The sequence below is a fragment of the Acanthochromis polyacanthus genome, chromosome 17 (genome assembly GCF_021347895.1).
Source record: "Acanthochromis polyacanthus isolate Apoly-LR-REF ecotype Palm Island chromosome 17, KAUST_Apoly_ChrSc, whole genome shotgun sequence".
Lineage (NCBI taxonomy): Eukaryota > Metazoa > Chordata > Actinopteri > Pomacentridae > Acanthochromis > Acanthochromis polyacanthus.
Genome location: NC_067129.1, coordinates 2,293,788 through 2,309,574, shown reverse-complemented (window position 1 = coordinate 2,309,574; position 15,787 = coordinate 2,293,788). Strand labels below are relative to the sequence as shown.

The window sequence follows — 15,787 nt, the reverse complement described above, 5'->3', positions numbered from 1 at the left end:
ACTTCTCTAGTGCAAAGTCTTTATCTATTTTCCATGTTAAAAACAGTTTCTTTTGTGTTTTCCATCCATAATATTTCTGAATGTGTCACAGCTCGATTTTAAGCGCACTGAGCAAACAAATGTAACGGCAACCGTCGTGTTTTTGGCCTAAAATGTTTCTGCGACCACCTTAAATTGGTCAAGTGTCTGGTCATAAATCCAAGCAATAAATCAAGCAATTAAACGGCGATTAAACCAGCATCACAAGGCTATAAAGCAAAATACCAATGGAAAATAAGTTTCTAAGGAAAGCAGACAAAATAAAATTCAGATTCCATGAAAATGACTTTGGATCTCATCAGTCAATTGGTGATTGTTTCCTACCGAGTTGTGTTTCAGTGTGAGCCAATGGCTGTTAGTCGTTACTGTAGTTATACAAATAAAGTGATAGATATCATGATGCATGTAAGGAGTTGTTTACATTTTCACGGGAGTTCTGACTTACAGCAAAAATCGATTTACGTCACACCGTAGGAGAAGTCGAGGACCCCATGTAACTGTCCACGACCGCTTAATAAAATAAAAAAAAACACAATCTATATAATATTTAGATTACTTCAAGGCACATTTCTAGTCTACCGAGTTCAATAAAACTTTATTTATCCTCATGAGGACAGTTTTAAATGCAATTATGTGTGAGGTTGGTGATAAATAACATATTGAGGTAATAAAAAGCACGAAAACGGAAACTCACGCTCTAATAACTGGATTAACATTAACACAACTTCAGAGATCCACGTCAGGAGAGCTGAGTCAACACTTCCTGATCTAATCCAGATCGTGGAATTAAAGTGAGAAGGTAGAAAACAGTGAAGGTGGGCTTAATATAAACTGTTCCTCCAGCTGCCCCCGAGCTGTTCCTGCATTATTTAATGCTGCAACTCTATTAGCCGGCTCGGTCTAAACACTGGCAGGACGGAGGAGGCTGCACGAGGTAATCTGTGAGGGAGTACCATCTGTTATTGTATTATGATGAGGGAGGACGGAGGAGGAGGAGGAAGGAAGGTGTTATGTAAGGAAATAATGGATGCACAAACTCCAAAACTCGAGGATTCTTCAAGAAGGGAGCTGTGACTAAAAATAAGGAAGGAAAGGAGGAGGGATGGATGGAAATAAGGACCTAAATGAGAGGACGAAACGATACAAAGAAGGAGAATTAGGTGTGGAACCAATGTGGACAAAGACGGGAAAAGTATAGAAGAGAAGGAGGAATATAAGGAAACACTGAATCAAAGAAAGGAAGTGAGGATGTAGAGAAGGAAAGAGGGAGTAAAGAAGGACAGAAGGAGTAAGAGAAGTAGATAAAGACGTACAGGAGGAAAGAAGGAGTAACAAGAGGAGATGAGATGGAGACGGACGAAAGAAGAAAGGTGAGGAGTTAAGAAGGTAGAGAAGGAGATGAGGAGGCGGTGAAAGGACAGAAGGAGAAAGTAAAGGAGATGAAGGAAAGAATGAGTAATTGAAGGATGTAAGGAGGTACAGAAGGACAGAAGGAGTAGAGAAAGGAGATAAGGAAGTTTGAAAGTCTAGAAGGACTAAGGAAAGGAGATGAGGAGGAGGAGAAGGACAGAAGGAGAAAAGAAAAGACATAAGAAGGTAGAGATGGAGATGAGGAGGTAAAGAAGGAAAGGAGTAAAGACAGGAGATGGAAAGGGAAAGAAGGAGTAAGGAAACGAGATAAGGAGTTGGAAAAGGAAAGAAGGCGGAAGGAAAGTAGAAATTTGTAGAGAAGGAGATAAGGAGGTAAAAAAGAACAGAAGAAGTAAGAAAAGGAGATAAGGAGGTGGAGAAGAACAAAAGGAGAAAGTTAAGGAGATGAGAAAGTAGAGAAGGTGATAAGGATGTAAAGAAGGAAGTAAGGAGTAATGAAATAATATAAGGAGGTAGAGAAGGAAAGAAGGAGTAAATAAAGGAGAAAATTGTAGAGAAGGGGATAAGGAGGAAAAAGGACCAGAGGAAAGGAGATAAGGAGGTAGATAAGGACAAAAGCAAAAAGGTAAATAGTTAGGAAGTAGAGAAAGAGATAAGGAGGTGGAGGAGGGAGCAAAGGAAAGGAAATGAGGAGGAAGAGAATGTGATAAGGAGGGAAAGAAGGGCATAAGGACTAACTAAAGGATATAAGGAGATAGAGAAGGACATAATGAGCAAGGAGGCCTGTTGGCAGGGGGAGGAAGGTAAACAGGAGCAGTGAATGATTGAAAAGCAGCTTGTGTCAGAGTTTCCAGGCTCGGTTGTGTATTCTGGTCACAGGGAGTTCTGACAGATTTACTGAGGCGAGAACGACGGCGACGCTCAGCAGCTACTTTACATTCATCTCCAAACCGGCGATCCACGTTGGTTCCTTCTCCTCCAGAGATCTACAACGCCACGCATCAGGTCGAAGCCGCCGTGTTTAAACCAACCGTCACTAATTCTGCAGAGAAGAGATGACAAACTGCCCCAAAAAACTGTAAAGAGTTGAAGGCAACAAGTACAGAGATTACAAAAAGTCTGGAGGGTTTCCCCTTTTCCTGCTTTTCAACATTAAATCATTTCAGCTTGGCTTTTCCTGTCAAGGATTTACAAAAACAGCTAGTTTCACGTCAAAAGAGAATTTTACAACGTCATTAAAAAAAAAAAATGCAAAATAAGTTTTTTGGGATTTAGAAGACCGAGGAGCATCCATTTTTATGGATTTTTGACTGTGTGCACAATTTACTTGTTTAACAAAGAAGAAAGTTTTCATGTAAGCAGCCCATCTGAGCTTTCTGTGCTGCAAAGCTTCAAATTATTTGAATTCCTGATCGTACACAAAGTCGTTTATTAACCGCAGCAGCTCAACAGTTTTTGTTTTGGAAACGACGACAACAAAGAAGATTCCAACCAAAGCCCATTCAAAGAAAATCACATTTTAACTCCAGTCAACTCTCAGGTTTATCTTCAAACAAAGCAGGTCAGAAAATAGAAAAAGATTGTTTTACTAATTAGATGTTTGGAGCTGATGTAAAAGTGATGTCACTTTAGTGAAGCTCAGAACAAATCAGACAACATTTTCTGGCATTTAGAGGACTGAGGTTCATCAATATTTGTTCATTTTTATCCTGTCTTTGGATGCAGATCACATGCAACGGTTTACTATATATTTCTGGCCGTTTAAAAAAGGAGAAAGTTTAATGTAAATGATCCAGACAGACACATGCAGCCCATCTGAGCTTTCTGTAAAGCTTTAAATCATTTGAATTCCTGATCGTACACAAAGTTGTTTAGTAACCGTAGCAGCTCCACAGTTTTTGTTCGGCTCAAAATGACGACAACAAAGAAGTTTTCAACCAAAATCCATTCAAAAAAGCCACACTTAAACTCCAGTCAACTCTCATGTGTCTGCTCATCTTCAAATAGGTCAGAAAACAGAAAAATATCATTTTACTAATTAGATTTTTGGGGGGGAATTAGGCCAATTCAACCGTAATGTCACTTCAGTGCTGTGGTTTGTTTTTTTTCCAGAATAAGTCAGACAACATTTAGGTGTTTAGAGGACTGGGGTTCATCAATATTGGTTCATTTACGTTCTGTCTGTGGATGTAGATCACATCTAACTCTGAGCTCTGTGCACTTGCTGCATATTTCTGCCCATTTAACAAAGGAGAAAGTTTCATGTTAAAGATCCAGACACCTGCAGCCCATCTGAGCTTTCTGTAAAGCTCCAAATCATTTGAATTCCTGATCGTTCACAAAGTTGTTTATTAACCGCAGCAGCTCATCAGTTTTTGTTCGCCTGGAAACGACGACAACAAAGAAGTTTCCGACCAAAGCCCATTCAAAGAAAGTCTGTCGTCTTCAAACAAAGCGGGTCGGAAAACAAAAAGAGGCTCGTTGTGATAAATAGATTTCGGGAGAGGACTGAGCTGATGTAACCATGATGTCACAGTGATGTCACTTCAGTGCAGCTCGGGCTGGAAATGAACTCGACAACCTCCCCGGAGCGTGAAGGCGGTGTGTGAAAGGATGAAGGCGCTCTTACCAGCCGAAGCCTCCGAACGACACGCTCCTCTTCCTCCTCAGCATGGTGCCTCGCTCCTCCTCTCCTCCTCTTTGTCTCCTTCTTATTGTGTCTGGGTTCTCCTCCTCTCTTTGTATCTCCCTCTCTCCTCCCTCCGGCTGCCGTTCTACCTCCTCATGCCTCCACCTATAAATACTCTCATCTCCGCCAGACGCCCTGCCTTCCTCTCTCCCTCCTCATCCTCCCACCGTGTCTCCTCCTGCCGTTAATGTTTCTCTCGTCTCCCACTTCAGTTCACGGCAGCCGGGAAAGGGAGAGAGGGAGGGAGAGAGACCTAGGGAGGCAACAGGAGAGGAGGTATACATGGTGTGCTCTCTCAGACGAAGCAGAACAGTCAGTCTGAAAACTTATCATACATAATAAATGGAGATAAATGGATGGAAACAGCAGTTTACGGGCTTTGATGTTCTGTAAGGATACAGTTTGAAGCTGAAGCAGCAGCCAGAACGCAAAAAAAGATGCATCTGCAGTGATTCATCAGTTAGAGGGAAATTAATTCAATTCTGGCTTCAGTAAATCTGTGTTTCTGTGCAGCTTTTACATTATGAGCAAGATTTTTAAATCAATCATCAGCGTAAAGCTGCGTACAGCTGAGCCAAACAATGACTAAAATGTATTATTATTCATTTATTCGATGAATAATAATAACAAAATGTCTGAAAGCGTGTTTGAAATTCCCCAAAAGATTAATAAAATGCATGAAAATTGTATGAATATGTCTAAATATATTCAGAAAATGCCCAAAACATACAAACTAAATGTCTGGAAATACTGATGACATGTCAGAAAGTAAGAACATGTCTAGAAAATATGAATAAAATGTCGTAAAAGATTTATAAATTTACCGAAAATCCTCTTACTATGCTCAAAAATATTAGTAAAATGCTGTAAAATATTAAGAAAATACTCAGAATGCAGATAAAACTGATTGTTAAATGCAAGTAAAAAGTCCCAAATATATGAACATGTCCAAAAATATTCATAAAAAATAGAAACATTTCCATTGATCACAAAATAAAGACAAAAATAATAAGTAAATATAACAAATTAATAAGATCTCAGAAAATATCATTTCACTGTCCGACAAATATTGAATGTGCACAAAAATATTAATAAGATATCCAAAGATGTAAATATATTGAAAAAGCATAAAAATGTGCAAAAATCAGTTTGTGAATCAGCAGAATAATAGTACTGGAGACAAACCGACGGAAACAGCATTTTACTGGGTTTTACGTTCTGTAACGACACAGACTGAAGCTGAAGCAGCAGCAAGAACACAAACATTTATCCTCTCAGTAACACTTTTATTGAGCTGCAGCTATTTGTCAATTAGCTTCTCCATTGGGAGCAGGATTTTTATTTCCTTCCTTGCTTCCTTCCTTCCTTCCATTCTTTCTTTCTTTCTTTTTTCTTTCCTTCCTTCCCTCCTTTTTTTTTCCTTCCTTCCTTCATTTCCTTCTTTCTTTTCTTCTTTTTTTCCTTCTTTGAAGGAAGGAAGAAAAGGAAAGAAAGAAAGAAGGAAGAAGGAAGAAAAAGAAAAGAAAGAAGAAAAGGAAGGCTTCCTTTTCTTCTTTCTTTCCTTTTTCTTCCTTCGTTTTTTCTTTTTCCTTCTTTCTTTTCTTCTTTTTCGTTCCTTTTTTCTTCCTTCCTTCCTTTTTCCTTTCTTCCTTCCTTCTCTTCTTTTTCTTTTCTTTATTCTTCTTCCCTTCCTTTTCTTCTTTCTTTCTTTTCTTCTTTTTGCTTTCCTTTCTTCTTCCTTCCTTGCTTTTTCTTTCCTTTTTCTTCCTTCTTTCTTTTTCTTTCTTTCTTTCTTCCTTTTCTTCTTTTTCTTTCTTTCTTCCTTTTCTTCTTTCTTTCTTTCTTTCTTTCTTTCTTTAGTTCCTTCCCCTCTTTCTTTCATCCTTTTTCTTCTTTCCTTCCTCCCCTCATTCTTTCTTCCATCTCTTCTTTCTACCTTGCTTTCTTTCTCCTTCCTTTTCTTCTTTATTCTTTCTTCCTTCCTTCTTTCTTTCTTCTCTTCTTCCTTTCTTTTCTTCTTTCCTTTATTCTTCCTTCCTTTTCTTCTTTCTTTCTTTCCTTCTTTCTTCCTTTTCTTCTTTTTTCTTTCCTTTTTCTTCCTTCCTTCCTTCCTTTTTTCCTTCCTTTTCTTCTTTCTTTCTTCCTTTTCTTCTTTCTTTCTTTCTTTCTTTCTTTCTTTCTTTCTTTTTCTTTCCTTTTTCTTCCTTCCTTCCTTTTTTCCTTCCTTTTCTTCCGTTCTGTCTTTCTTTCGTCTAAAAGCTAAACAACTATAAAAAATATTAAATATGGACATTATTCATACGTCGGTAACATAGTTCTTAAAATTCGAACATGAAGCTGAAACTGTCCAGACTAAAACACAACCTGGTCTAAAACTAAAATAGGGTCAGTTGTGTGGATGATGATTATTCTCATTGTTGATTAATTTCTAGATAATTTTCTGGATTTATCAATCTGTTTTGCAACACGAAACATCAGAAAAAAGTGAAAAATGTGACGAGAAAAGTCTGAATTTGTTTACAACCCAAAGATATTGAAGACTAATTAATTAATTATTGCAGCTCTACAAATATATGCATGGAAGTTCTTAACTTTTCTAGTAATTCTGGTATTTAGTTAAAGTTAGTGTTGGACTGAATGGTCATAAGGCTAAAATATTTTTGAAAAAGTGGAGAAATATTTGAAAAGCATCTATTTTATTACTGTCAGAGTAAATCAATATGAAGTAAATGTTTCAGACAGCAGATGTTCTTTCTCCAGGACAGACTTTGGACTCAGTATTTCTAATTCTCTGAGCAGCAGCCAGCTAAAATGTAAACTGCATTCAGATAGTCCAAGCGAGAAGGAGGTTAATGTGTTACTGAGATGGAACACAAACAAACGGCAGACAAATCCACAGCGATTAGGAGACAAAAGAGCAGCGAATGCAGCAGAAATGTAAATGAAAACAGGACAAACGGCTGCCTGTCACGGTGGAGGAAACACAAAGCGGTGCTCAACGCTTTTCCAATTTCTCAGGTTTAATTCTCAGCAGCTGAATACATTTACATCCAATTACCGCTGAGGGGATAACGGGAATTACAGAGAGTTAAGTGAGAGCTGCAATTACTTCATACACAGAAATGAGCCGGACACAAACAGGTCCGTCAGTGAAAGGCGCTGCTAGCGCCCCCTACAGGCTGCAGCGTTCATCACAGCCACAACATGAACAATCTGAACAGAAGCAGGAAATGTTTCTGCAGGTTCTGAAAATGTCTCAAGATATTCATAACAAGTCCGGAATATAATCAAAATGTTCAAAAAAATATCAACATGTCCACAAATATCGTTTAAGTGTCTGAAAAATATTCATCAGTTTGAAAATATGAATAAAATGTCTCAAAAATATGAATAAAATATGGCAAAATTATGCATAAAATGTCCAATATCAATGAAAATATTGCTAGAATTTGGACACAACATACATAACATAGAGTATCAATCGTGAAAGAATATAATTCAATGTCCAAAAATATTTTTTAAATGTCTGGGAAATATTTAAACGTCACAAGAGTATTATTATTAATTAAATGTCCTAAAAGACTTTTAAAAAATGACTGAAAATAATACTGATATGTCCAAAAATATTAGCAAAAATGCTCCAAAATAATAATAAAATTCTCAAAATTCCAAAAACATATAAATCAAATGTTTAGGAAATATTGATAAAATGTCAGAAAGTAATAACATGTCTGGAAAATATTTACAAAGTCATAAAAATGATAATAAAGATCTGATAAAATGATATGCCCAAAAATATTAGTGAAATGCACCAAAAGATTAACAAAATTCCCAAAATTCCAAAAAAATTCCAAAAAAAATTAAATGTCTGGAGAATCTTGATAAAATGACAGAAAGTAATAACATGTCTTGGAAATATATAAATGTCCTACAATTATTAATAAAATGTCCTAAAACCTTTATAAAATGACTGAAAATGTTATTGATATGTCCAAAAATATCAGTAAAAAATGCTTCAAAATATTAACAAAATTCCAAAAATATATAAATCAAATGCCTGGAAAATACTGATAAAATGTCACAAAGTAAAAATACATCTTAAAAATTTTAAAAAGTCATAAAAATATTAATAAACTGTCCTAAAAGATTTATAAAATGACTGAAAATATGATTGAAATCCCCAAAAATGTTAGCAAAATGCTCCAAAATATTCAAGTGTCAATTAAATCCTCATGAAATTATCGAAAATGTGCCTTTCTATGACTGATTCAGTTGTGTTTTATTCAGTGAAACCTCTCGACACCTGTTGGAGGTTTTGTGATGACATTTGTTCGTGTTTTTGTTCCTCCTTCACACGGTCTCGGTCGCCGTCTGCCACCTCACTGGTGGTTTGGATCGAGTCTGTTTCAGAGTATTTACATCACTCGGGTTGGGGGGGATAAATTTGTATTCATACATTCATCCTGCCAGGCGGCCAAGAAGAAATCTGTTCTGTTTTAGGGCGGTTTCAGGTTTAGAGGAAGGTTAGGTTTACGTTGATGGATGTACCATCCTCTGAAGTGGTGGAAACGTTGCTGAGTGTGCCGAGGCCACCTGCTCTGTCTGGACGCTAACATCAGAACAAAATGTCCCTGATCGTCATCCAGGTCTCTCCCCCTCTGTCTCCCTCTCTGTCTCCCCCTCTGTCTCCCCCGTCCTCCTGGCACAGACTAGGAATCACACAGCTCCACATATGCTCAGTGTTTCAGAGAGCTGCCGTGTGGTTCCATATTATATTACTACAAACAGCCTGAGTGACTGAGTGTGAACCCGGACTACTGACTATTTTACTGAAAAAATCTAAAAAATGTCAGAAAAAAATATTTATATGTTTGAAAAATATTGATAAACTGTAATAAATATTCATAAAATGATCTAATTGTCATATTAGGACATACGTCCTGTGAGTTTGAACGCAGACAACAGGCTAAAACTCACCATATTTCAGCCCCTGGTGCATTAATTTTGTTCTTAATGTCCCAAAAAACATCAATATTACTGAAAGTGTTAAAGTATGAGTAAATATGAACAAAATATAAGAAAATATTAATAAAATATTAATAAAATGTATAGAAATATGAATGAAATGTCTGAAATATGGCTAAAATGTCTGGGAACTATTAGAAAAATGTGCTTATTAATAAAATGTGTTAAAGTGCACATAAAAATGCCTACAAAGATTTGATGTTATATTATTACATGTGAGTTACATGTGAGATTGAACTCAGACTACAGAATAAAAGTCACAATGTCTCAGCCTCTGCCACATTAATTTTTCTCTTAATGTCCCAAAACACATCAATATTCCTGAGAGCATTGATAAAATATTAGATTTTAAAAGATCTAAAATGTATGTAAATATTATTCAGATGTCAGAAAATATTAAGAAATGTACAAAATATTGCTAGTAAAATATATAAAAGTATGTCTAAAATGCTCTAAAATATTTGACATTCTGTTATCACATATAAACATTCAGTTTGTCTACAGGGAGTTTTGATTTTGCCGTTTTCACATTAAAACACAGTCAGCTCATTCCATCTGAAATCGTCAAATTTTACAGAACACTTTCTGTTCAATTGTTCTCTTGAAAGATATGAATAAAATCCATCCATCCGTCATCTATACTCTGGGGATTCTCCGTGCGGCTTTGAACACAGTGCATGAGTTTATTCTTTCAGGTGAGGGTGTTAAGAATAAAACTGCAGAAGTAACAATTCATTTACATGTGGGAGCAGAAACACTCACAATCTGTTCAGCAGTTGTTGGAAGGTTGAGATTTTAGAAGACTTTCTGACTTTGGAATAATGTTTTATTCTTATTTAGGGGCCGTTTACACGAGGACGCTTGCAGGTAAAAACGGCAAAATATTTCAACAAAACACCCTATTGTTTATACGAGGACGGCGTTTTGGGGGCTTGAAAACGCAAAAATTTTAAACCGGCCTCCAGAGTGGAAAAGTAGAAAACGCTCCGCCGTTACGTTTCCGTCTAAACAGCAAAACGCAAAACTTTGCCGAGATCTGACCACGTCGCGTACGCGATTACGTCACATACGTGCGCCGGTGCTTTGGTTTGCCGGCCGGTACAAGGAAGTAAACAAAGATGTGTGATTATTTCCATCCTTCGTACCTTCAAGCAACTCTGGCAGCTCTATGTACACTACAGGAGTCGTACCAACAAACGTACAGAATCTGTACACATTCCATTCATGAACATTTACCGTGGCGGAGATCCGAAAAGGGAGATAGTAAGCATGCGCGTAGACATGGCGGAGTTTTATCACAGCGCCACCCAGCTGCCTGGCATGCATATCCAATCGAATTCCACACACTATAGAGTCACCGTATATACGCGGATTTCCTTCAAAACCGCTCGTCTAAACGTGAAATGGCAAGACGCCACTTTTGCTTTTTCTGTTAGGATGGTCCTCGTGTAAACGGCCCCTGAGTGTCACATTCGATGATGTAAACATTCAGCACTGAACTGTGTCTTGTTTGATGAGACAATTACAGTCAAACTCCTGGTGTAGAGATTGTAGTGAAAATGTAGACCTAGCAGAGGATGGTTTCGATCCATCGACCTCTGGGTTATGGGCCCAGCACGCTTCCGCTGCGCCACTCTGCTTCTCTGGACGCTGAGTGGGACTCTAATCAGAGATCTGCTGATGATCAGATCATGTTTGAAGTAGTTGTTGTACTACTAATACTAACATTCAGTCAGCAAAAGGGTTAAATGAAGTGAAACTGAGTTTGTGTGCAGCCTCCAAATCACTAAATCCTCTCTGCTCTGTGCAGAGGACAGATTTGTAGATTTCTGCTTTTTAGCAGAGTTCAGCAGTTTATTCTTTAAGGTGAGAATGTTGACATTAAAACTGATAAACTGTAAGTAACAGGTCATTTACATGTAAGAGCAGAAACATCCACAATTTGTTGAAACCTTCATCAAGAGTTGATCACACTCAGCCAGAGAAAGCAGCAGCTCCATTGCTGAATTTGGAGCTCATTTCTTTGCCAAACAGCAGAAATCTACAAACCTGTCCTCTTTCCAGAGCAGAGAGGATTTAGTGATTTGAAGGCTGCAGACAAATTAAGTTTTACTTTATGTTCACCATTTCTCTGGTAGTGGTAGAACAACTACTTCAAACATCATCTGATCATCAGGAGATCTCTGACCGGAGTCCCACCCAGAGTCCAGAGAAGCAGAGTGGCGTGTGTTGGGCCTATAACCCATCCTCTGCTAGATCTACATTTTCACTACAAACTTGAGGAGTTTGACTGGAATTGTCACAAAAAACAAGACTCAGTTCAACGAGCTCATCAGGCGTTTGGCGCTGAATGTTTACATCATAGGATGTGACACGAAATAGAAATGATTCCTCTGGTGTCCCTCAAAGTCAGAAACTCTTCTAAAGTTTTCACCTTCCAGCAACGATTAGACAATTTGATTTATGAACTACACACAACTTTGGTGTTTATTCTGTAAATTTTTGTTGTATTGTGTTTTGGTTGTTACAGTTTTCTGGTATTCTTGTTGTCATTTTGTCGTCCCCCATTAGCATTCCACTCTGTCAGACCTTACACCTGTATGAAGGAACTCACCTTGTTAGTTGTTGTCACACCTTCATGCTGCTTCTCGTTGCTTTATCCCCTCCAGACTATTTTCAGCACTGATGAAGACAGGAGACAGAAAGAAGATGAGACTGAAGGAATCAGAAAGACTGAACCATCTTCAAAAAAATGGAAAGAAACCCTACAAAATGACAGGAAGTCCAAACTTCAGACTGCAAGTCAATGTTTTGGACTTATTCCTCCTTAAAGTGAATGGTCATATTCTTGTCTCTGCCGGGTGATGCTACTACCTTCCTTTCCTGGGATGTTGGGTTAGAAGGAGGTATTTTAGCACTGAAGAGCACCACTGAATTTACTGAAGCTTCTACAATTACCATGATCTGCATGATTAAGAATCTACAAAGATAATCAGTAGCAGTAATTTTACTTTGATTTGGCCAAAGGTGAGTCCCATGCTAAGTCAAGTTTTTCACTACAAAACAAACATTAGCTTGACGCTGTTGTTCAGAGAAAACACCAACTGCCTCATCACAGCAGCGTGCTACAAAATGGAACAAAAACAGCAGAGTGGCGCAGCGGAAGCGTGCTGGGCCCATAACCCAGAGGTCAATGGATTGAAACAACCCTCTCCTAGATCTACATTTTCACTACAAACTCTATACCAAGAGGCTGCTTGGAATTGTCTCATAAAACAAGACACAATCCAAAAAGTTTCTTGAAATGCATGAATAAAATCCATCCATCATCTATACACCTTTTCATCCTCTACAGGGCTGTGGGGGGCTGCAGTTAGGCGGATAAGACCTAAATTTGGGGTCGATAGTTCACTTTTTCAGGAAAGCACCAACTTTGGTACAGACATAGTATATGACCATACAATTGATTTAAGAGGAGTACCCCAAAAATCTAAGCCCCCTGGTGGCCGCCTTGCTAAACCTATTTATGTAATATCTCCCTTAATACGGCAGATACAAAGTTACTTTCAAGATCTACCCCCATTGTTTAAGGGTCTGCAGATTCAATAAAGCCATTTATAACAGTGTTATATATAACAGCCACCAGGGGGCTTAGATTTTTGGGGTACTCCTCTTAAATCAATTGTATGGTCATATACTATGTCTGTACCAAATTTGGTGCTTTCCTGAAAAAGTGAACTATCATTTGACTTATCCGCCTAACTACTGGAGTCTATCTCAGCTTTGGTTGAAGGCAGAGTTCACCTGGCCAGGTAATCAGTCCATCACAGGGCCACACAGAGACACACAACCAAACATCCAGCAGTGATGGCTGTACCCGCCAGTAAATGGACTGCTCCGAGTTCCGAACACATCTAAACAAGTTCCTAACACATCCGAGCAGTTTTGAATACATTCCTAACAAGTTCAAAGAATTCTAAACGATGTCCAAACCAATCCGAACAGTTTTGAATATATTCCTAACGAGATCAAATAATTCTAAACGATGTCTGAACCAATCCGAACAGCATGCCTGGTCACGTGATGTAAAGAGGGCGTGGGTATCTCTTCAGAATGTCAGCCATGTTTTTCACCGTATAAGTTTGGAAACTTGATTAAAACTCAGAAAAGTAACGCAGTGTTTAAGCCGAATATAAAATGATGTGACAAAACAGTATGAGAATTTTTGGCCAAGTGGTTAAGGTACTGGACTTGAAATCCAATGAGGTTTCCCTGCGCAGATTTGAACCCTGCTCACAGTTCCTATTTACAACTTGCATCTACTTCGTTGTCATAATGCACTTACTTGTTCATTTATATTTGCACTAGTATGTTACTAAGTTGTGTTTTTTGTCTTTTTTATTGTTATTCTTATATTATTTTCTCTACATTTGTATGTATATTTATCCCGATTTCTTTTCAGGGTTGTACTGCCTGCCCTACGTGCCTTTTTCAATTCCCCGATGGGGAATAATAAAGTGTTCTGAATCCGAATCCGCAAAAGTTGAGCGAACGGTGTTAAAAATAAAAATAAAGATTAATTCACCGCTGCGAGCAGGGTTCGAACCTGCGCGGGGAGACCCCATTGGATTTCAAGTCCAACGCCTTAACCACTCGGCCATCGCAGCTGACACCACCTTCTCTCCACACTGTACAGTTTTTATGAACTCATTTATGCCGGCTGCACTGCCGCATGTTTGATGCAGGTCAACTTAACATTACAGGTGTGTGTATAAACGCTTCTTAACTTTTCATGCATCCTCACTGATTCTCTTCCGCTTCCAGCTGCTGTCATGTGAAGGGAGCGAAACTTACACAATTTTAGTCCTGACAGAAACCGGTCCCGGAAAGGTCTCCAGTGAAGCGTCATTGCTCGGTTAATTCCTAAATATTACCGACGATTCTAGCCAGTTGGACGGCAGTTGAAATATCTTGGCAACCATTCAGGCACGTTAACGTGGATGTCAGGAGAGTTCCAAAACTATATCGCTGCAGCCCAGAGCCTCCCGTGTGATGGCGCTCGTCTCATGGCGCTCGTCTGGTGACAAGGACGCCACACCCCCAGGAGCTCTTAAATTTCAGAATAAAAGCTTGCGTCAAATAAGACCGTTCTTTATCTAGGGCGACCAAATTTCCTCTTTGTACGGACATGTCTTCTTTTCACGTCCTGTCCGAGCGGGGTTTATACAATGTTGAAAATGTCTTTCTCACAAACATCACTTAAATTCTCTTGCGCTTTCCACAGAATACTACGTACTTACACAGCGTCAAACTACAGGTGGCTGTGTTGTACAAACCCACACCACGAGACAAGCGCCATCACACTGGAGTCTGCAGGCTGCAGCCATACTCGTCACTCGTTGATCTTTCTCTCTTTCTACTCACTCACCATAGCAGGTGGACCTCAACACTTACAAGCTCTCATCAGGAGCAATACAGGATAAGCACTTGATGTATGTGATGTGTGAAATCAATGTGCCACATATCATGACCTTTATCTCTGCATCTTTATTCAGAGATACACATGCGTGCACACACAAGCAAACACTAAGACTGAAGCTGGCAGAACTGGCTGCAAAATCCAGGGTGGGGATCCTCAGAATAAACACCCTGCATCTCTCCCAACCTCCCACGTCCAACATAACCTGTGGTTATAGCAATAAAACAAAAGCATACTCATGAGTATGGTGTTATGATTTCTGGTGGAAGACACGGTCATTTGATCTGAAGGAACAATACAGGAAAAACAAACAGTAGTCTGTTGTCAAAAATTGTTTTAGGTTTTATTATTATTGTTTTTATTGTCAAATGGGGATACAATATAAATTTGCCTGTCATATTAATTTATATTCTCATTTATTATTTATTACACTCAAGAAAACACACAGTCCACATTCAAATCAAAAATCATATGTTTCATGACATTCCAAAGGAGTTGGGAGGGGAAAAATATATAAAAACTAGCAATAAAAATTGTAATTAATAATTTTCTTGTCATACATTCTCTTAAACTGAGAATCGTAAACTGGAATAAATCAAACAGTTGATTTATTCCAGTTTAACGCTACACACTGAGACACAATTGTCTTTACAACAGTTCTTGCATAGTCATGTTGAAAAATGATTTTCCTTCAATGATCATTGCCATCTGAATGCAAAACAAAGGTATTCTGTATATTATTCTTGCCACATTTTGCCCTGAACATAACAACAAAATCTGTAAAACACCTAGACATACCATATACGTTTCATAATGGTGACTTACTGAACAATAATAAATAAATCATGCCAATTAAGCAGATGATTTCATCTTGAAAAAAGTTGAGTTGACATTTATAGGTGGACAAATGATAATGAAAAATAAGTAAATAAGTGAATTCTTTCTTTGAACATGTTATCATGAGGGACACTTTACTGAAAAACACTTTCATTTATCAGTAAAAGAGTTCGAAAAACACTGCTTTAGGTAGCTAACATTAGCTATTAGCTTTAAAGGAAAAATAGGCAACGAACGTTTCTTCAAATAAAGACGTAGCTACGTGTTAGCCCACGGACACCTTACAATTCAAATGAAACGTTAACGTTTCATTCAAACGTCAAACGTCTTATGTATTAAATGGATAT

At 38.1% G+C, this 15,787-nt stretch overlaps 1 protein-coding gene and 2 non-coding genes across 7 annotated transcripts in view; all 3 read right to left on the bottom strand.

Moving 5' to 3' along the window:
- The window catches only part of LOC110969733 (rap1 GTPase-activating protein 2-like), a 57,768-nt gene extending 43,551 nt beyond the window's left edge, over positions 1-14,217 (bottom strand). For 3 of the 5 annotated variants that reach the window (XM_051937344.1, XM_051937345.1, XM_051937347.1), the window contains exons 1-3: positions 13,979-14,217; positions 11,739-11,806; positions 4,040-4,352 (exon numbers count right to left, since the gene is read on the bottom strand). In XM_051937344.1, the coding sequence (XP_051793304.1) occupies positions 4,040-4,083 (44 nt within the window). In that variant the 5' untranslated portion in view covers positions 4,084-4,352; positions 11,739-11,806; positions 13,979-14,217. The remainder of the gene's footprint in view (positions 1-4,039; positions 4,353-11,738; positions 11,807-13,978) is intronic. The other 2 variants (XM_051937346.1, XM_051937349.1) reach the window with 2 other exon arrangements.
- Positions 10,693-10,764, bottom strand: trnam-cau (transfer RNA methionine (anticodon CAU)). The gene has a single exon. It is a non-coding gene; the product is annotated as a tRNA-Met (tRNA).
- Positions 13,710-13,791, bottom strand: trnas-uga (transfer RNA serine (anticodon UGA)). The gene has a single exon. It is a non-coding gene; the product is annotated as a tRNA-Ser (tRNA).
- Positions 14,218-15,787: the final 1,570 nt, after the last annotated feature.